The following is a 22,005-nucleotide window of genomic DNA, read 5'->3' as shown; positions in this document are numbered from 1 at the left end:
TGAGATGACTGAGTAGTTTTTAAAACAAAAATGCTGCCACAATAAAAAGCCAGAATAATTTCTATTTCAGCTGCCTCACAAATGCTTCACTTCACATTGTATTTTCTATTACTGGCATTATAAATGTGGACTTAAATATTGAATTGTCCTTTCATAATCTGTACGGACATTCTTTAATAATGAATCTCTTCTAGCCTTATAGCATTCAATTGTACTGCTATTCTTAACAGTATGCAAATTAAATACATACTTCCTATGTCCCAACTGGCTTTAATACAAATTTCCCAGAATATGGATTTAACAATCATAATCACTATAAATGTCTCAGAAGCCATTAAGTGGTGGCAAATGTGATATAACTTATAATTAGGAAAGAAAATAGTACACAAATATAAAAATGCAAGGAATTTCACTGTTTTAAGTATGTCTTAATTGAAGTCAGTATTACCACTGCAATGTTAAAAATTTTTAACTTTTATTCCCACAATGTAATGTTCATCAGATGTTTTAAATATATACTTGCTTAACATGAAGGAAATATTCTTAGTTCCATAATAATACCGAATAGTAACCAAAATAAAATTACATGCCATTGTTCTGAAAACACTTACTTCAGCATACTGCTGACAGTATAAGTGGTTGTGTGGATTAGTCATCATTAGTTCCTCTAAACAAAAGGCTGCTTTTGCATAGCTAAAAACACATCAAGAGGAGAAATTAATTTTAAAAGTCACAAATTCTTATTTTAGTTAAATCTTGAAATAATTTAAAAACAACTTTAGTGATATTAAACAATTTATTCACAAATAATTTACATAGCTTTATTAATAAAGTATTTGTCATCTGAAATTCATATCAATGACATTAAATTTTATCATGAAATTAATAAACACAGGCATCTTAAAGCAGCCTCTAAACAATCAATAGATACTGCATTTTAAAAATTGGTTCACTCCTACTACATCTCATCATTACTAATAAGAAAGGCTTCAAGACCTTGGATCAAGTTGTATACAGAACAACTTATGGAAGCTGACTGATCATTTTAAAAAATATTCAAACAGCTAATGTGTAAGGAGAAAATAAATACTTTATTATTCTCTACTCACTAAAAATTCTTCACAGGCATGTATTTACCAACATATTCTATTACAAAGATTTCTCTCATTACTTAAGTTTACTGTCAAATATCAAATTATAATGAAGTTATAAATTTCTAAGCCCATGAAAAATAGATCAAGTTGGTTTTGATATACACTGTACTACCATTTAATCTTGTGGTAGAATAAACAAAAATCTTGCTGAAAACCTAAGGAAAGAGAACTGCCAGAAAGAGCTCTGGAAAAACATTTTAAAGCATGTGACTATAATTCACTAAATATATTTTAAATGTTTAATGCCATGTGCCTATCCTCACTATCTACAGGAAATTCTAATGAACACAGGTGTTACAAGATTTTTTCCCAGTGAGGAAGTGATGACACTACCCAACAAAAAGAGGTTACCTAAAGTTATTTTTGGCATTTGTTACCAACATACAAAAGTATCTACCTTTACACTAATGCCTGATATACTTTTAAAAATTATTTTCCTGTTTCACACAAGTATAAGCTAACTTTTAGTAATTGCTTATTAGGTGTCATGCATTTTCTACATGTGTTACATATATTAACTCATTTAATCCTACCAAAATCCTAGGAAGAAGGAAATTATTATCACCATGCTAGAGCTGAGATTACTGAGGCACAGAGCTATAAACTGAATCCCAGGCTGTGCCACTCCAGACAGCTTGTACTCTTTAACCACTACATATGCTGTTTATATGCATTACACATAACATTGAAAAACTGAAGATGTCAATGGTAACATGAAAATGTGTACAGCAGTCACACCCAAATGGACTGAGGAAAAAAATACACCCTGCAGATTACCTAATAATTACAGCATTTTAGATTTATGAAGGACCATATATATATACTCTCATCTAAGATCATGCAGCTGTTTAGCCCTTTCCATTTTTAAATTCAAAACCTAGCATTGGTTCTTGACACATGATAGGTATTTAGTAAGACTGAACAAATGACTAAATAAATGTCTAAAACAAATGTATTATGATTACCTACTTAATATCTATTTATCACTCTAAAAGAAAAGGGAAAATTTGTCTCTACCTTAAAACACTTTATCAAAAGACAGTTCTCTTCTAAACGTGTTCCTTTAATTATAAAGTATGATACCAAAAATTCATATTGAGACTAAGAATAAAAGTTCTTAGAGATTTAAATGGGCTAAGCACAACTGTGACACTGGTGCATAAAGCAAGATAAAATGGGCAGGTAGTAGTAGTTCTTAGGGTAAAATGAATACCAAGATATTTTATCAAAAATCAATTAGTATCACATACGAGAAAAGGATTCCTTCCCCCAATTTTACAAAGTATGGTATCAAACTAATTTTGTGGATAAAATATAGAATTAAATAAAATTAGAGCTAGAAGGAGCTCAAGAGATGGTCTAGTCCAGCTTTTCTAGGCCATTGTTAGGCCACACAAAAAGTGACTATTTCCTCAATCTTGTCAGGGATAATACATAGCCAGTACTATTCTAGGTGCATAGAGAAGTTAATTCATTATATACAGTGACTCAACAAGACAATAGAGAAGTGAAAATAATTTGAATCTACTTAAAACAGAATAACAATTGTTATTACAATGTTAAAGTCAGTACTAGAATTAAATAAAGTTTCCTCTCTTCCTTACAAAAGTATATATAACTAAAGGTTACAGTATTTGGTACTGTGTGTTACTTTACCAACATCATGATTTTTCCTTATAGAATTGTGGTAATTCCCTTTGATATGGAATTTTAAAAGGCTGGACCTATGAAAAGGAACTATAATCACAATCATAATTAATGTATTATACTAAACTGTTCCTTGCTGTATAGTATCTAGTGTCAATTACAAATCGAGTAAAAAAATTTTGTCTTTCATAATGTGAATGTATTTTTGCTCACAAAGGTTGAGTATCCCTTAACCAAAATGCTTGGGACCAGAAATGTTTCAGATTTCAGAATTTTTCCGATTTTAAAATATCTGCATTATCTTACTGGTTGAACATCCCTAACTCAAAAATTCCAAATCCAAAATGCTCCAATGAGCATTTCCTTTGAGCATCATGTTGGCACTCAGAAAGTTTCAGATTTTGGAGTATTGTTGATTTCAGATTTTCAGGTTATGGATACTTAACCTATAATACATATTGGTAGTGCTGACACAAAAAAAATTAACTGTAGTTTTAAAACTTTAGAACAAGAGTCTCAATATGGTCAATGGGTGTAACATATACCCCTGGAATAACTAAAAACAAACTATAATTTGTAAATCAGAAACGCACTTATAAAAGTAACTTAAAAATATAAAACGGTTATATGGCATAATTCTATATCTCTTTTTCTCTCTATAAAAACATTAAATAGGGCTATATGAAAATTATACTACAGATATTTATTTGGAGCTAAAAATTCCAGAGCTGGGCATAGTGACACACCTGTAGTGCCAGTTACACAAGAGGCTGAGATGGGAAGAGCACTTGAGCCCAGGAGCTCAAGTCTAGTCTGGGAAATGTTGTAAGGCTCTGTCTCTTAAAGAAAAAAAATAGTTCAAGATCTAGGCTACCAAAGCTGCCTGTGACCTATTATACTTAAGAAAGCCTATAACTGTTCATACGCAGAAAAGAATATCAAATGTTGCATATATCTAACATTTTCAAAACTGCTACATTTTTGCCACTGTGTCCAGGAGACTGGTGCTAAAACTGATATCCTACGATTATTTAACATTCCACCAAAAACTCCTCCTATAATGACTTACTCAAACATGTCAAATGAATCATGTGAACTGACTGTAATTTTCAGTTTCAAAAAATCTGTAGATATGTATTTCCACTCACCTAAACATAAATATTCCTTCTACGTATTCAATTAGAAAAAATAAATGGTCATTTTGTAACTACCTTCAAGACCAAAAAGACTTTCGTGATACTAGATAAAAGAGTAGGCTGACCATAATTATCATTTCCTCTAAAAAAATTTTTTCAGGTGCTCCTACATCTTCGTATTTCTTGATTTTTTGAGATTTCTCAGTTCATTTCTCTTAAGTGTACATTCACCTCTATTTCAATAAACTCTTTAGATTCAAAACAAAGCAAAACTGAACGTGGTGCCACATGGTGAAACAAATAAATAAATTTAATGGTAGGTTAAAAATAAGGTATAACCTAAATTTGATGATGAAATAAATATTAGAAATACATGCAAAAAAATAAAATTGCAAACGAAGTAGGGGAAAAAAGGTGATATATATTTTAAGCTATTAAAGGATAGCAGACATGATAATGTTAAAAACTGATGAATCTGATTTTCTAAAAATGTAGTTTCTATAATTTTAAGAAGTCAGTATTTAAAAAGCATATAACAAGGATATACTTTTGACATATGGTTACTCTCCTTTACAAAAAGAGCTCTTAAAAATGAACTAAAAAGGTAGAACCAATTTCACCTATCAAACTTGTAAAGATTAAAAAAGAATCACAGTATCCAATATTGTTAAGGGACTCTAGTAAATGCTGGTGTGCTAGTAAACTGATGTTAACATTCTAGGGAACAATCAGGAACTATATATCAAAACCACAGAAAATGTACCTCTTATTTAATCAAGCAATTTTAGTTCAAAGAATTTAACTCAAGGAAACAAAATAAACATGATCACTACAGCATTACACATAAAAATATAAAACAACCTTTATATCTCCTTAGGAAACTGGTTAAAAATACTAGGGTAAACTGGTAAGATGAAATAATATAAAACCATTCAAAACACACTGTAGATTGTTATAGTGACAAGAAATTTTTGACAAAATATAAGGGAAAGCATAAACTACGAAAGATAGTTTTATTTTGGGCTTTTGTTTTAAAAGGCAAGGAAGGACAAAAATCAAACTATAGTTAACTTAGGATGCTGGAATTACATGTAATTTTTGTCTTGGTCTTTATGCTTTATTGTGTTTCTCAAATTTTCTGCATTAGGTATTCCTTTAACTTGAAAAAAAGATCCTTGTTAATTTGAAATGTTTAAAAATGCTTTCAGTCAGAAAAGTTTTAAAAAGTACAAAAAAATGTTAAATGACTATCAACTGTTTTAGAAACAAAATAAAATTAATGCTAATTATTTTTACTATATTCTAAAAATTCAATTTCATGTATTTAAATATAAGTATTTATACACTGTCTCACATGCATAAGAAATCATAAGTATGTTTACATATGTGTACAAACAAGCATATCATCTATACTGAATGTGATTCAGGAAATAATTCCTAATCAAAATCAGAGTATCTGTTTCAGACTATAGCAGAGAACTTCAAAAATAGTTCCCAGAATACAGTACACATTCATTAAATCATGGCTATTACTTTTATTTTAGTTCCCACTTTTCTTAGACTTATGCAAATAGACTACTTCAATCCTCTCTATCACATTATATATATAGACCACAGACAACAGACAAATGTCTTCATTCTATTTCTCATCAGTTGTTTGTAGTATGAGAACAAGGTTAAATATTCATGCACAAGAAAACGTGCATAACAATCTGATTCTATTCTGTCAAAAAAGAAAGAAAAGAAGCAATGTCATATACTTCAGATTCAGAAGCACTAAGAAAAAAATAAAAAACACGCCTCTAGATGGAGGTTAGCATTAATGCTGTAATATTAGCAAACTTGCACTAAGACTCTGGACTAATCCTCTCACGCTGGGATTTCCTCCTGTCACTACAGCAATAAAAAAGCTGACAAAAACATTAAACATCCAATAAGCAAGATCCTACAGCATTCAACATTCTTGATTATTCTCAGTTTTTTACCCAGGCAACAGAATGCTTCTACTTTGGAAGAGTTGATTCTCTTAGTACTACGGCTAATACATGCATACAATTGACAGAATTTTCAAACAGCAGGGAGTATAATACTCTTTGTATTATCAGAACAATCTGAACTCTAAAAATTCACAATTTTGATGCACCAAAAATAAACTTAGCTTAGCAAATGCAGGCCTTTTTACTTCCAAAGAATGCCATCTATATTTGAAAGAAAAACTTATTTCCTAAACATAAACAATATGGCAAAACACAAATGACCTAGTTAAAGCTATTCACATATTATGACCAGCAAATTATTGGTTTTCATTTAATTGTTGATTTGTTTTGTTTTTCATTTCAAACTACATGATTCACACCTTCTCACCAATCCTCTGGAAACCACAGTGCTTTCTGAACTTATAGTGATGAAAACTGCACTCAACAAAATGTTAAGTGTGTTTAATAACTTACTCATGTTCATTGATGTAAAGTTCTGCAAGTTCATGCCAGGCTTCTTGGTCTCCAACAAATCTGGTGAGAGGAAAAGAAAAAAAAAGTAAGTGTGTAGATATTCTGCAAATGAACAGCATGAAGACAAACAGGAAAATCAAATGCAAATTCCATTTTAATTAAAAAAGATTTATCAGAATAACAAAACACGATCCTCTTGTAAAACACTCACTGTTCCAGATACTCATTCAGTTCCCGAATGGCCTCCACATTTTTCCCCTGGGCTTTTCGAATGGCAATCTTACGCTTTCTTGCAGCCTGTGGGTTGACATTAATAAAGGATTAGGCCCTCATGATTCCTTGGGGTTTTGTAAAGAAGGTAATTTGACTGTGCAAATTATTATCTCAATGCCAGAGAAATTCCATTGTAGAACTACTGCTTAGTGCGAGTTTATAAACATACCCTATGACATCCCACTGGGGAATTCAAACATTCCTCTAACAATCACATATGCTTTACTTTTGATGCACACAAGGTATGCACCGTTTCATCCAAATAAATAACCATCCAGATTCTGATAATTACTAGCCAGCAGGGAATCCTAATCTTTATCCAACTTAAAGTCCTTTACTCTGTCTCATTCATAAGATCTGTATCCTAAGAGGTGGAGGAATGGTGGAGATTAGGGGGAAAAAAATCTCACCATGGCATGGCCTTTGAATATCATTATATAAATATGGCTTCTGACAACTTTTTCACAATTTTAAGAGAATATCTACCCATGAGTCTTTCACAAGAATAATACAGTCCTGAAATATTGTATAATAAGTAAAACAATTAAAAGTTGTATTCTAAAGTTTTTAAAATCATAAACATAAAAATCAATGCCGTTTATTGTGCATTCATCAAATATGTACCAGACTTCTACTGTTCGCTAATATTGTGCTACACAATGAAAATATAAAGATAAAAAAGAAATGATAATTCCTTGCAGAAGCTCATTCTCATGACAAAAACATATCAAATAAAAAATTTAATGCAGTAAGAGCAATGACAGAGATATCTAGAGTGTCATGAAAATAAGGAAGAGATCCTGACACACACTGTGGCAGAGTGGACAAAATGGAAAGACAGAAAGCAAAGACAGTCCCACACGTGATACCCGTACTGAAACAAAGAGTAAGTAGACATTAAAAAACAAAATAGGAAGTTATTTACGGAAACTGCATAGTGGGAAGAACACACGAGCAAAGGCCTTGGAGAAAGCAGTACTGTATGTAATCCAAGACTACAAGTTTGAGGCTGAGGTAAACAGTCAGGGACGGGAGCACACTGTATAAATTATTAAATTTACATCCCCTCTATGTTTGCTTCAAATACAGAAGGATAAACAATGAAACACACTATAACTGAGGACAAGCTAAACTTATTAATTATGAATAAAATTTCTTACTGTTTTATATAATATTCCACAAGATGCAGACAGAAGTAAAATGGATACGGCCTCTTTAGAGTATCAAGAGCTACTCATTATGGGGTGGTGAGTGAGTGATTTGGCTCTGAAGAAATGAAAGTGAAAGTTTAGAGAAATCAAGAGACTAATAAACAAGGGTCAGAGCAATGTTTATAATAATTGTGGTAATATTTGGGTAATTAAAAATGATGTCTTAAGAATATATATCCTTAAGCATATCCTGAGAGTAAAAAAATAAAATAAAAAATAAAAAAAGAATCTATATCCTTAATCAGGTCATGCCAAAGGCCTTAGCGCAATGCCTGTCACAGAGTAGGCACAGGCAAATATTTTTAATTTTTTAATTTATTTATTTTAATTATTTATTTATTTAATATTTTAAATAATGTATTTTAACTTTTAAAATAAGTTTACTAAGTAAAACAAAAATGTACCACAATAAATGCAAAGTTTTAAAAGTCTCAAGAACTCAGAAGTTAAAGTAAAGCTCTGAAAGTAACTCAAACCCTAAAGCCATTAAGAATTTTAGACTTAAAATGGGAGCATTGTCCCTAGTCCTCCCAATAGATGAGGGATAAATTAACATGTAATCAAGAAACTTTCTTTTGGCCATATCTGATTTCACCAAAATTTGAAACATTAATTTAATCTTTCATTTTTCATGACACTACTTCTTCCACAGACAATATGCAGGGCAAGACGTCTCTTTTGAAATCAAAAGGACAAGAAACTGAATCCCAACTCTTATCACTTACTAGCTTTTTTAACCTCTGCAAACCTCAGTAATACCATCTACCTTCAAGCATCAATATAAAGCAACTAACACAGTATTTAATATTAAATAAATGTTATCTTTCTTTTTTAACATTTGGTTCCAGGCTTAATGTTTATGTGTTAAATCTTGCCACAAAATTCTAGCTAAGCAATATTTAAAGGAATGCAATAGACTTGCTTTATTTGATATTTGTATCTTGTCCCAATCCTTACAGGATTTGTAACAGCAGAGATGAGATGCAGTGAAAACTTGTTGAAAACAATTGGATTCACCTGGGAGCAGTGGTGCATGCCTGTCATCTCAGCACTTTGGGAGGCTGAGGTGGGAAGATCACTTGAGCCCAGGGGTGAGAGACCAGTCTGGGCAACATAGTGAGACCCTGTCTCTACAAAAATAAAAAATAAACAAACACTTTTTTAAAATGAAAACATTGCATACAAATGCCACAAATCAAACAAAAAAATCAAAGTATAAATATGATAGCAAGTAACACATCTATAGTAATAAGAGGCATGAACACTGTCCTGGACACTTAGGCACAATGAGTTTCATGAAGGTGGACTGAAAACACCTTTGACTCACTGTTTCAGTTATTTGACCACAGAATCACTCCTCTACTGTTGAACACATACTAATGTTTTCAGGTCAGCAGCTTTCTGCAGAATACAGCTTGTAAAGCAGTATTTTAGACTGTTTCAAAGCTCATTAATCTTTAAAAATAACTTTTAAAAGAGAATTATTTTGAAAATGATGGAAAACAGATGTGTATCCAACTGAAATGTGTCAAGAGGGAGAACTACAGTATATGAAATTTCTGATTCTCATCCTAGATTCTTCTATAAGATTTCCTAAAAGAGGCTGGGCACAGTGGGTCATGCCTGTAATCCCAGCACTTTGCAAGGCTGAGGCAGGTGGATCACCTGAGGTCAGGAGTTCGAGACCACCCTGGCCAACATGATGAAACGTGGTCTCTATTAAAAATACAAAAATTAGCCAGGTGTTGTGGTGCACATCGATAATCCCAGCTACTCGGGTGGCTGAGGCAAAAGAATCATGGAACCCGGGAGGTAGAGGCTGCAGTGAGCAGAGATCGCACGGCTGTACTCCTGTCTGGGCGACAGAGCAATACTCTGTCTCAAAAAAAAGACTTCTTAAAAGAAAGAAGCAGATTTCTTACAAAGTAAATAATTCATTATTATTTTGAATTAAGTCCATTTGTGGTGGCTAGCATAACTTTGTAAGAATTATGCAAAAAAGAAATTTAGTATTAATTTTGTAATAACCAATTCCATCTGACAAAAACTTCAGGAAGATAGAAGACTTTACTAGGCTTGGCCAGACATGGTAACTCACGTCTGTAATCCCAGCACTTTGGGACACTGAGGCAGGAGGATCAATTGAGGTCAGAGGTTCGAGACTAGCGTGGCCAACATGGCAAAACTCCATCTCTACTAAAAATACAAAACTTAACCGGGAATGGTGGTGGGTGCCTGTAATCCCAGCCCCTCGGGAGGCTGAGGCAGGAGAATCGCTTGAACCTGGGAAGCGGAGGTTGCAGTGAGCCGAGATTGTGCCACTGCACTCCAACCTGGGCGACAGAGTGAGACTCCGTCTCGAAAACAAAGATAAAATAAAATAAAAATAAAAATAAAAATAAACAAATACTATGCTTTATTAATTAGAGAAGCATGTCCCCAAATCCCTAGTGTATGAGCAATACATTTCTCAATCATGTAAAACCTAAGATATAGCGTTTTATCTCCTACTATTCTAAAATTTTAAACAAACGTTTAAGTGGTAACCATTCAGCTATGCAAAGCCAGTCTTCCTAATTAAAATATATATGGTAGCTTAAAAAAAAAACCCCTACTAAACTATCATTACCATATGAGCAAAGGTATATTATTAAGTCACAAACTTTACTAAATAACAGCCTTTTACAGGTCAGTTCTTCTAAAGAAAATCATACTATCCTGACATAAGAACCAATCTTTATCATAATTGTATTAAATTAAGCAGATAATTTAATCCTGGCCAAAAAGACATAACAGGACCAGATTTACTCCTCCTGCCTTAAGATATGGGACATTAGGCAAGGAAGGACAGTGACCCCTGACAGATGGGGAAGCAAACCAGGTGAGTCCCATTTTTATTACCCTGGCTCACTGCTTTGACAGTTTCAAGGGTGCTGTGCAGGAAGGGGAAAACCAGGTTGAGCCAAGTTCAGGAGTTCAGGAGAAAGAGCTGAAAGTCCACAATGATCAAAGAGGCTGGACTTCATAGGACAGAGTGCCAAAGAAAGAAAAATATAGAATAAGGACTCTGGGGCTCTGCAGTGTTCCCCTTGAGTACTTAGTTTTGTACTGATCAGTGCATGCGGGTGAGGAAACTGCCCAAGGCCAGGGAAAGAAACACCAGAAAGGGTTAAGGGGAACAGTGCACACCACTGATACAGGGCTGGAAACAGTCTCTTCTACCAGTCAGCCTGGAAAATGTCATGATTCATGGGCACTGAATAGAGTATCCAGAAGGATCTTGCTTCAGTAATGGGGTATAATGAGCCCTGGTCTAAACACTGTTCTGGATCAGGTCTAGCAAACACTCAAAGGTTCAAACTATTTGCAAGTAACTTAACTGCAGCCCAGAAGAAAGCTCAAGAACATAGGAATACAAACATGGAAAGAGAGGCAAAAGGAAATCTTTAAGCATGGCTCTGTTCACTATCTTGATTGTGGTGATGGTGTCATAGGTGTACACAAACATCAAAACTTACTAAATTGTACACTTTAAATATGTGCCATTTATTCTATGTCAATTACACGTCAAAGCAGTTAAAAACTAGTGCTAACAAGACTACATGTTAATAGTCTTGAATATTTAACAACTTTGATTTTGCATTTCTTTTTTCTTTTCTTTTTTTTTTTTTTTTTTTTGAGACAAAGCCTCGCTTTTGTCCCAATGCAATGGTGCTATCTCGGCTCACTGCAACCTCTGCCTTCCGGTTCAAGCGATTCTCCTGCCTCGGCCCCCCAAGTAGCTGGGATTACAGGCGCCTGCCACCAAGCCTGGATAATTTTTGTATTTTTTTAGTTAAGATGGGGTTCCACCATGTTGGCCAGGCTGCTCGAGAACTCTGACCTCAGGTGATATACCCGCCTCAGCCTCCCAAGGTGCTGGGGTTACAGGCATGAGCCACCACGCCAGGCCGATTTTGCATTTCTTTCTTTTACTTTTTCTCCTGCCAAAGTTCTCATTTTCTCTAAATATTTTGTTTAGATCTATCTTTACAAAAGTGAATTAAAACCTTAAAAATGAAAACTTCTGCATAAATGATTCTAATATTTGGAGTTAAAATCTTTATTATAAAGTACAAAACTTCAAAAAGTACTCATTATGATATAGGATAAATTATTTTTTAAAAGCCATTTAAGGCTGGACGTGGTGCTTATGCCTGTACGACTGTAATCCCAGCACTCTGGGAGGCCAAGGCGGGCAGATCACCTGAGGTCAGGAGTTTGAGATCAGTCTGGCCAACATGGTGAATCCCCATCTCTACTAAAAACACAAAAATTAGCTGGGTGTGGTGGTGTGCACCTGTAATCCCAGCTACTTGGGAGGCTAAGGCAGGGGAATCACCTGAACCCGGGAGGTAGAGGTTGCAGTGAGCCGAGATTGCACCACTGCACTCTAGCCTGGGCAACAGAGTGAGACTCGGTCTCAAAAAAAAAAAAAAAAAAAAGTCATTTAAAGTCTTAAAGTTTTGTCACATAATTCAAAGCTTATGTAAAATTTTAAACAACAATATACAATGTATCATACATAAAAAATCAATTATAATAACAAAAACACTGGTTCAAAAAACTAAGATAAAAATCGAAACACACATCTTAGTTTCTGTGCATTCATACAGAGCAGCAATGGGCATTGAAGGAAGTATATAATGCAGTTTGGTAGCCATCTGCAGAATAAATGAATACATCACAAATTTTACAGCTGGAAAGAAATGAGGAGCAGGCAGTGATAATTACATCTCTTCATTTTATGTAGACAAAAACCAAAGCCCAGTCTTACACCGTAAATCCTGGGGCTCCTGAATCTGTTCATGTCTCTTTTTTGCCATAGTCTCTTGCTCTCTGGACACTTACTACTCAGTTGTCCAACTCCCTATTCATATAATGTCTAACTGTGACTAGAGTCAATTAGCCTATCTCCCAAAAGCCACACAAAACCCTAGATTTTGAATGATTATCAAGCAACTAGAATGAGCCTCAACAAGGCTTCTTGTGGCTGTTGAGTCTCATTTAGAGCACACAAAAAATGATCTTAACAAATACCAATTTTGGCCAGGTACAGTGGTTCATGCTTGTAATCCCAACACTCTGAGAAGGCCAAGGCGGGAGGATCACCTGAACCCAGGAGTTTCAGAACAGCCTGGACAACACAGCAAAATGTTGTCTCTACGAAAAGTTTTAAAAGATTACTAGGCCGGGCACGGTGGCTCAAGCCTGTAATCCCAGCACTTTGGGAGGCCGAGACGGGCGGATCACGAGGTCAGGAGATCGAGACCATCCTGGCCAACACGGTGAAACCCCGTCTCTACTAAAAAAAAAAAACATACAAAAACTAGCCGGGCGAGGTGGCAGGCGCCTGTAGTCCCAGCTACTCGGGAGGCTGAGGCAGGAGAATGGCGTAAACCCGGGAGGCAGAGCTTGCAGTGAGCTGAGATCCGGCCACTGCACTCCAGTCCGGGAGACAGAGCGAGACTCCGCCTCAAAAAAAAAAAAGATTACTTGGGTATGGCGGTATATGCCTGTAGTACTAGCTAATCAGGAAGCTGAAGTGGGAAGACTGCTTGAGCCCAGGAGTCAGTGGTTATAGTTAGCTATAATCGCCTCACTGCAATCCAGCCTGGGCAACAGAGCGAGATCCTGTCTCAAGAAAAAAAAAAAAATTCTATCATAGCTTCCTTAGCATAATATTCTATACAATAAAAATTATGCTTAGATTTTTAAAAATAAAAACAAGTTATTCATCTTCACATACTCTTCAATAGTGGCAAGTACAGTCTTGTTAAATGACTAAATTTAAATAATAAAATTTCTGTAGGAGTAACAGCTGGTTGTCATGTGTTAACTACCTACTGTCAATTCCATTTATTACCATTGCTTCTTTCCTCATGATAAAGAGCCTTAATTTCTGAAATCAAAGTACCTATCTAGAGTTTCTTACTAACTGTACAATCTTGGGCAAGTCACTTAACTTTTCTATGATCTTGTGTACCTATAGAATAAAGACAATATCTGAAAGGACTATGATAATGAGATAATAAATGTAAAGTGTTTAGCTCAGTGATGGCCCATAGTAAATATCTTATAAACATTATCTTTCTTCATTATCACGTCATCATCATTTTCTTCAATTCTATCACTCCTCCTTTCACCACTTTCCTCGTGTTTATACTCTGCTTTGTAGAAAGCTGCAGCTTTTTCTCAGTTGTAAAGTAGAAAAGAAATCTGGATGATCATATAAGCTGTTCTTTTAACTGAACATACTTTAATGTTTTCAAAAATTCACAAAATCAGAGCTCGCTAAACAAATTATATCATCGCTTAATCGATGCTAATAATTACATTTTTTGACCTCACAAAGTTTAGAAGATTTTTAGCCAACACTAATTCAAATAATTTGTCTGCAGCCCTAATCGATGTTCTGAATAAACAATCTTGAGGTATTAAGAAACACAGCAATAGTTCTGAAGAACCCATGTATGATAGTGAAAAACATGCTACTAAAAGAATACCATGAATCACAAGCAATGTACTCCATTATTCAAAAGTAAATCAACTGGCCAACTACATAGATCCTATTCTATTTTCTTCAAAGAGCATTGAATACATAAGGTTCAATCCCTGGCTTCAGAGAATTCACATTCTTTTAATTGAAATATGTGCTAAATATAACATAAATAAAGCTGAGAAGGAACTAAAAAGTACTGTATTGTTTAAACTTTGGAGTGAGCATAAAGGTTATTGTGATGTTTACTAAAACAATCAAAGGGGATGTGGCTACAGGACAGCTAGACCCTGAATAAAGACTAGAATTGGAAGAGTCATGCTCCTGTTAAGATTTTTCCAACTTAAGATACATATATATACACTAACACCAAACCATAAATGGAAACCTATATAATTTGTTTCAAACTTTTAAAGACCACGAATAAATCTTCATCCAATTGGCTACATGCCTTCTATAATGTTACACAGAATAGGGCTAGTTAGCAATTTTTTTTTATTTTATTTTAAATAGGCTACCTGGTGGAAGAGATATTACCTAGAAAAGGATTAAAGGATTAAGGCAAAATACAATCTAGAATCTCCCTCTTGCCTCACTCCAGACTCAGGGACCCAGAAGGAACTGGACAGTTGACCAGCAAAAGGAAAGCAGAATCCAGGTTCCCTGCCTCCAAGGTTTATACCTAGAAGCCTGAAAAATGTGGCATTTTAAAAGCATCTTCCAGAGCAAGATACCCTCTCAAGGTAACTGGTCTTACACACTTACTGTTTATGGAACAAATGTCTGACTGTGTACTCGGGTGTATTCAGCAGCATTGTTGCCTGCAGTTCCTTGTGTTCACCAGAGATACTGAGCTCAAAGAAGAGGTTTTACTCTACTCATCACTGCAACCTGCACATTGATCCACAGTCACACAGAGGCCTGTGTTCTGTTCCCTGTAAAGGGAAACATGTTCTGAGCCTGTCTGCCTCCCGTGGCTGCACCTGGTCCTCCATACCAACCCCTGGGGGTGTCCACAACCACTTGGGACAGAAGAAGGTGGAATTTCAGACAAGAGCTTGATTGGATCTTCAATGACAGACTTGGACTAGCTGTGGCCCACACATTGGCCCCGCTCAGAATTGCCAGGAGAAAGCTTTGCTGGCCCTGGAGGTAGCGCAGGGCCTGCCTCCCTCCACTGAGTCCAATAGGCACAAGCAGGCTGGCTTATGGCCAGAGTGTGTCAAAGCCCTCTGATGCCTTTCCTTTACCTTCTTTAAAGAATCCCAAATAACTCATTGAAATGACTCAAAGGCGAAAAACTTTTACCAAAATGAACCCTTTTTCAGTTAACTACTAATCAAATGGATGTATTTGGACCCTCTCAAGTTTCTTTCCCTAGTTACAGTGGGGAACTGGCTGAGTGTTAACTGTGGGATTTACTGCACCATCTTACCCTCAAGACACGAGAAGACGAAAAAGATGAAAATGCAACCTGCAGAGCTGGGCTTAATTCCCACGTCACAGTGTGGTTCCTGCTACAGGAGGCTACCTTTCTCAGACAGAGATTTAATAGGGAATTGAAGGAATAGTTAGGGGGCCAGGGAGATGTGACTGACACTGGTTTTCAAGGTGAATGAGGGGTTGGTGGAGGGTTTGGTGCTACAGCCAGTCAGGACATTTGCAAATTCAAATACATTCCTGTGTGAGGCATGTTACCATTTATCAGTTTTTGTGAATATGTGTATTTTAAGCAATAAGATTTAGCTGGTCAAACTTTTCTAGGCAGTCTCAGTGATGCATTTCCTGTGTTGTGACTGTTCTGAAGACAGAGTGGCTCTAACCACTGTGATAGCCTGAATAAAAACCAACCCCCTCCCCCACTTCCCCTCACTAAAAAAAAAAAAAAAAAAAAAAAATCTTTACCCTTGGCACAGAGAAAATTACATCTAATTCATAAATAAAACTACAAATATTTGATATATCACAATAGGCAGAGTTCACAATTCAGAACAAAATCTGATGTTTCTGAAGTATGAAATCAACTAAAAAACAATAATTACTCTGCTTTCTGAAAGGCATTCCTTCAACAGTATTCACTGGAAGCCTACCAAATGCTGGGCACTCTCCCACTCGATGGATATAATTTTTTCCCCTTAAGGAAGATTCAAAGTATGAAAAGTTAATCATTTTCAAAACGCAAGCCGAAAAAAAAAAGTGCAAAACTGGTACTGGAGTAATATAAATAACAAAAGCTGTCAGTAGCCCAGTCCCCTCCAATTCCACCTGTCTTAGTTTTAGATTCCCATAATCTCTAGCCTAAGAACAGCCTCCAAATTACTTATCTCTTCTCATCTCCTTCAAAATATATCCTATTTCGATGACACACTGTCTCTAAAACTAACTGATGGTATTTACCTAATCAAAATTTGACTTCATACTCCATTCTCTAAGAATAAAAATTAAAAAATTACCCAGTTGTTCACAAATATAGACCTTCTTTTTGTACTTCTAGCTACTCTGTACAATGAATCAACTCAGAGGTATAAAATACTGTTTTCCTCAGAAGTAAATTAGTGGAGGAGAAGAAGGTTAACCAGGCAGAGTACCGGAACCTTGCCCTATCTTTATCAGAAGAGAAACGAAATTTGAAAAAAGTGTAAAAGGAGACAGCTCAGAAGGAAAAATACAAATGGTGGTTTAAGAATATTAAAAGATGTTCTCACTCCTGTAATCCCATGGTTGTTTAAGAATACTAAAAGATGTTCTCACTCCTGCAATCCCAGCACTTTGGGAGGCCGAGGTGGATGGATCATGAGGTCAGGAGATCGAGATCATCCCGGCTAACACGGTGAAGCCCTGTCTCTACTAAAAAAATACAAAAAAATTAGCCTGGCATGGTGGCAGGCACTAGTAGTCCCAGCTACTTGGGAGGCTGAGGCAGGAGAATGACGTGAACCTGGGAGGTGGAGCTTGCAGTGAGCCAAGACCGTGCCACTGCACTCCAGCCCGGGAGACAGAGCAAGACTCTGTCCAAAAAAATAAAAGAATATTAAAAGATGTTCAGCAGTACTCATAATGCAAATTAAAACAAAATAACATTTTTAACCAATTAGACAGGCGACTATTAAAAGAAAAAAGCTGATAATATACCACGTGACAGGATATGGGGAAAGTGGCACTCTCATATGCCACAGAAAGTGGGTACAGATGAATAAAAAGCCTTTTCAGAAGGAAATTTGGTAACATCAATCAAAATTTAAAATCCATGGACCTCCTGACCCAGACATTTCACCTCTAAAGATTCATCCCACCAATGACATCCATGGAAAAACTGTTTCTGAGAGGAAATACCAGAATCATCCTAAGGGTTCACCAAGGGGACTTAGTTAAAGAAACTTTTTCATTAAGACAATGCAATCCTACTCAACAGGATAATGTAAAGGATGTGATGACATGCCATGATCTTTAAACTATACTGTTACATAGACTATACCACATTTGCAGTTCTAGCCATTCTCCTCGTCAGAGGAATACACACACACACACACACACACAAGCACACCTATTTGTCTGTGCATGAAAAAATATATCTGAAAGATCACATAGAAAAATCATTAACAGTGCTTGCCTGGCTGGGCGTGGTGGCTCACGTTTGTAATCCCAGCATTTTGGGAGGCTAAAGCGGGCAGATTACTAGGTCAAGAGATCAAGACCATCCTGGCCAACATGGTGAAACCCCATCTCTACTAAAAATACAAAAACTAGCTGGGCGTGGTGGCACGCACCTGTAATCACAACTACTCGGGAGGTTGCATTAAGCCGCAGCCTGGAGACAGAGCAAGACTCCATCCCAAAAAAAACAAAACAAACAAACAAAAAAAAACGGGGGCTTCCCTAAGAGAAGGAGTACCTGAGCTCAGGGATAGAGGAAACCTGAACTCAGGGATAGAGGAACAGACTTATTTTTTTTTTACCATATCATTTTATATTGTCCGCAATTTTAAAAATGCGTATGACTTTCTCAATAGAGTATTTCAGAGATTTCAAAAAGATGGGGAGAAGGTATGCCATTCCACCATTCTCTCAAATAAAAAATTTTGGAACTTCTATTCTAATTACCTTATTCTTTTTTTCCTAAGCAGGCCTTGTACTTTAATAATGCTAAGGTTTATTCATGCATTCACTTGGGATACAATGTCTTTCTATCATTTAAGTCACACTCATTCCTTTAAGGCCTTCCAGACTCAAAACTCATGCAAGTCACCAAAGAAAGAGAATAAATCAGTTTCAAAGTCTACAGCATGTTCATCATATCATGCTACCTCACCAGAAGCATAGAAAAGGCTAATTCATCCTTGTGTTTGTTCCCACTACCATGCACACTGCAAGCATAACAAATGTTCTCTGAAAGAATAACGAATGCATGTGAATAGGAAGTACAGCTGCTTAAAGCTTCAATGAACAACTTCATTTCTATACTGGATATCCAGAAACACAGAGGCATAAGACAAATAAAAGGTCATGTGATCACTTTTTGACAATGCAGAGAACAGTAAATGAGAATAAAACTGGACTTTCCCACCTTTGGGATACTAAGTTGCTTTGGAAAAAGAAACGGTGATGCCTTCTACACAGTAACTTTAACCGTTGCATATTAGTGAGCCTACTTATAGACTTTTTTAGTTCTAGGTCTTTTATGGCTATGTTTTCTCCTTCAATGTCTAGCACAGTGTTTCCCAAGGATGTAGGAACAAAAACAGTATCTCTACTCTTAGTAAGGGCAACTCTTTGATGGTCCATGAGAGGTATTCAATACATGTTTACAGAAGGAAAGAAGGGACTGAGAAAAGACTAGATCATGTTTGATAAAAAAAAAAAATAATACATTTAGCAAAGCTGAATTAAGTCGCCTTGCTCTCAAATGTTTACCTACTGGTAGGGGATTTAGTTACTATAGGGAGTATCCCTTATACAAAATGCTTGAAACTAGAAGTGCTCCACATCTCAGATATTTTCAAATTTTGGAATATTTCTGTATACATGAGATATCACAAAATTGGTTTACATTTCCTATACACCTTATACACATAGCCTGAAGGTAACAATTTTATACAGTATTTTAAATAATTTTGTGCAGAACACAAAGTTTTCATTGTGTTTTGACTGCGACTTATCACATACGATCAGGGGTGAAATTTTCCACCTGTGACATTATTTCATTCTTCAAAAAGTGCTGAATTTTGAAGCATTTTGGATTACAAATTTTCAGCGTAAGGATGTTCAATCTGTACCACTTCACACATATTCTATGAGAGGAAACATTTGGATTTCTCTTTTAGCCAGTTTTAAAAGTCACAAAAAGCAGTAAAATATGAAAGGTGCTACAAAGACAGAGCAACAATTATATATTATCTTATATTCTGAAGAAGTGAAATAACTTATTAAAAATTTCCAATGTAAACTGAGACAGAATTAAAATATTGTATTCCTAATTCCAAAATTAAATTATATTGATTTTTAACCTGGGATGAGAAAAAATAAAATTCAGAAGCTGTTTTCAAAAACGTGATTTCAGTTTTTTCAATCTATGGCTAAGTGAAAAATGAGTATCTTTGAAACCACAATGAAGTCTTACAAATGAAAAATAAGTACATGAGAAAATCTTCAGGAAAAAAAAATGGGTGCTTTTTCTAAGAAACTGTTGAACTAAGACAGATGGTAAGCTATTAGAATTGTAAGATTAGAAAATTATTCAGAAACTTTCCAATTTTAACTTTTTATTCTCAGTATCTACATAAGCTTATAGAAGCTATTTCTTATTTTTATTTTTTATTAGATAGGTTTGCAGCTGTCAAAACTTTTCCTTGAACCTTCTATATTCTGTGAATCTTCACAAAATAATGAAAGTTCTCAGCAACAAAACAAACACATCAAACAACAAAACAAACACATCACACACATACACATTCTCACACACACACACACACAGAGACACACACACTCACATGGTTTGGCTGTGTCCCCAATCAAATCTCATCTTGAATTGGAAATCCCACAATTCCCATGGATCATGGGAAGAACCCAGCGAGGTAACTGAATTATGGGGGCATCTCTTTCCTGTACTGTTCTCATGATAGTGAATGAGTCTCACAACATCTGATAGTTTTTAAATGGGAGTTCCCCTGCACAAGCTCTCTTTGCCTGTTGTCATCCATGTAAGATGTGACTTGCTCCTCCTTGCCTTCTGCCATGGTGAGGCCTCCCCAGCCATGTGGAACTGTAAGTCACCTTTTTCTTTGTAAATTGCCCAGTCTTCTAGGGTATGTCTTTATCAGTAGAATGAAAACAGACTAACACAGTAAACTGGTACCAGTAGAGTGGGGCATTACTGAAGATACCCGAAAATGTGGAAGTAACTTTGGAACTGGGTACTGGCAGAGGCTGAAACAGTTCGGAGGGCTCAGAAGATGGGAAAATGTGGGAAAGTTTGTAACTCCCTAGAGACTTGTTGAATGCCTTTGCCCAAAATGCTGATGACACAAACAATGAAATTCAGGCTGAGGTGGTCTCAGATGGAGATGAGGAACTTGTTGGAAACTGGAGCAAAAGTGACTCTTGTTATGTTTTAGCAAACAGACTGGTGGCATTTTGCCCCTGCCCTAGAGATGTGTGGAACTCTGAACTTGAGAAGGATGATTTAGGGTATCTGGTGGAAGAAATTTCTAAGAAGCAAAGCATTCAAGAGATGACTTGGGTGCTGTTAAAGGCATTCAGTTTTAAAAGGGAAACAGGGCATAAAAGTTCAGAAAATTTGCAGCCTGACAATGCAATAGAAAAGAAAATCCCATTTTCTGAAAAGAAATTCAAGCCAGCTGCACAAATTTGCATAAGTAACAAGCAGCTGAATGTTAATTCCACAGACAATATGGAAAATGTCTCCAGGGCATGTCAGAGGTCTTCATGGCAGTCCCTCCCATCACAGGCCTGGAGTCCTAGAAGGAAAAGGCAGTTTCATGAGCCAGGTCCAAGGTTCTGTGCTGTGTGCAACCTAGGGACTTGGTGCCTTGCATCCCAGCCACTGCAGTTGTGGCTGAAACGGGCCAACATAGAGCTCAAGCCATGTCTTCAGACGGTGCAAGCCTCAGGTCTTGGCAGTTTCCACGTGGTGTTGAGCCTATGAGTGCACAGAAGTCAAGACTAAGGTTTAGGAATCCCTGTCTAGATTTCAGAGGGTATATGGAAATGCCTGGATGTTCAGACAGAAGTTTGCTGCAGGGGCGGGGCTCCCATGGAGAACCTCTGTTAGGGCAGTGTGGAAGGGAAATGTGGGGCAGGAGCCCCCACACAGAACCCCTACTGGGGCACTGCCTAGTGGAGCTATGAGAAGAGGGCCACCATCCTCCAGATCCCAGAATGGTAGATCCATCGACAGCTTGTACTGTGCACCTGGAAAATCTACACTCAATGCTAGCCTGTGAAAGCAGCCAGAGGATGTACCCTGTAAAGCCACAGGGGTGGAATAGAAGACCATAGGAATCCACCTCTTGCATCAGCATTACCTGGATGTGAGACATGGAGTCAAAGGAGATCATTCTGGAACTTTTAAGATTTGAC

General features: G+C 36.2%; 1 protein-coding gene across 2 annotated transcripts in view; it reads right to left on the bottom strand.

The window, feature by feature from the left end:
* Positions 1-22,005, bottom strand: part of EMC2 (ER membrane protein complex subunit 2) — a 53,288-nt gene that overhangs the window by 13,555 nt on the left and 17,728 nt on the right. For both annotated transcript variants that reach the window (XR_004435168.1, XM_033202295.1), the window contains exons 6-8: positions 6,599-6,684; positions 6,388-6,447; positions 612-693 (exon numbers count right to left, since the gene is read on the bottom strand). Coding sequence is in view for 1 of the 2 variants with exons in the window: in XM_033202295.1 (XP_033058186.1) it covers positions 612-693; positions 6,388-6,447; positions 6,599-6,684 (228 nt within the window). In the remaining variant the exon portion in view is untranslated. The remainder of the gene's footprint in view (positions 1-611; positions 694-6,387; positions 6,448-6,598; positions 6,685-22,005) is intronic.

Source organism: Trachypithecus francoisi, unplaced genomic scaffold (assembly GCF_009764315.1).
Source record: "Trachypithecus francoisi isolate TF-2019V2 unplaced genomic scaffold, Tfra_2.0 Lachesis_group7, whole genome shotgun sequence".
In the NCBI taxonomy this organism is placed as follows: Eukaryota; Metazoa; Chordata; class Mammalia; order Primates; family Cercopithecidae; genus Trachypithecus; species Trachypithecus francoisi.
Note: the sequence above shows the minus strand (reverse complement) of the source record. Positions and strands in the feature narration are given on the sequence as shown.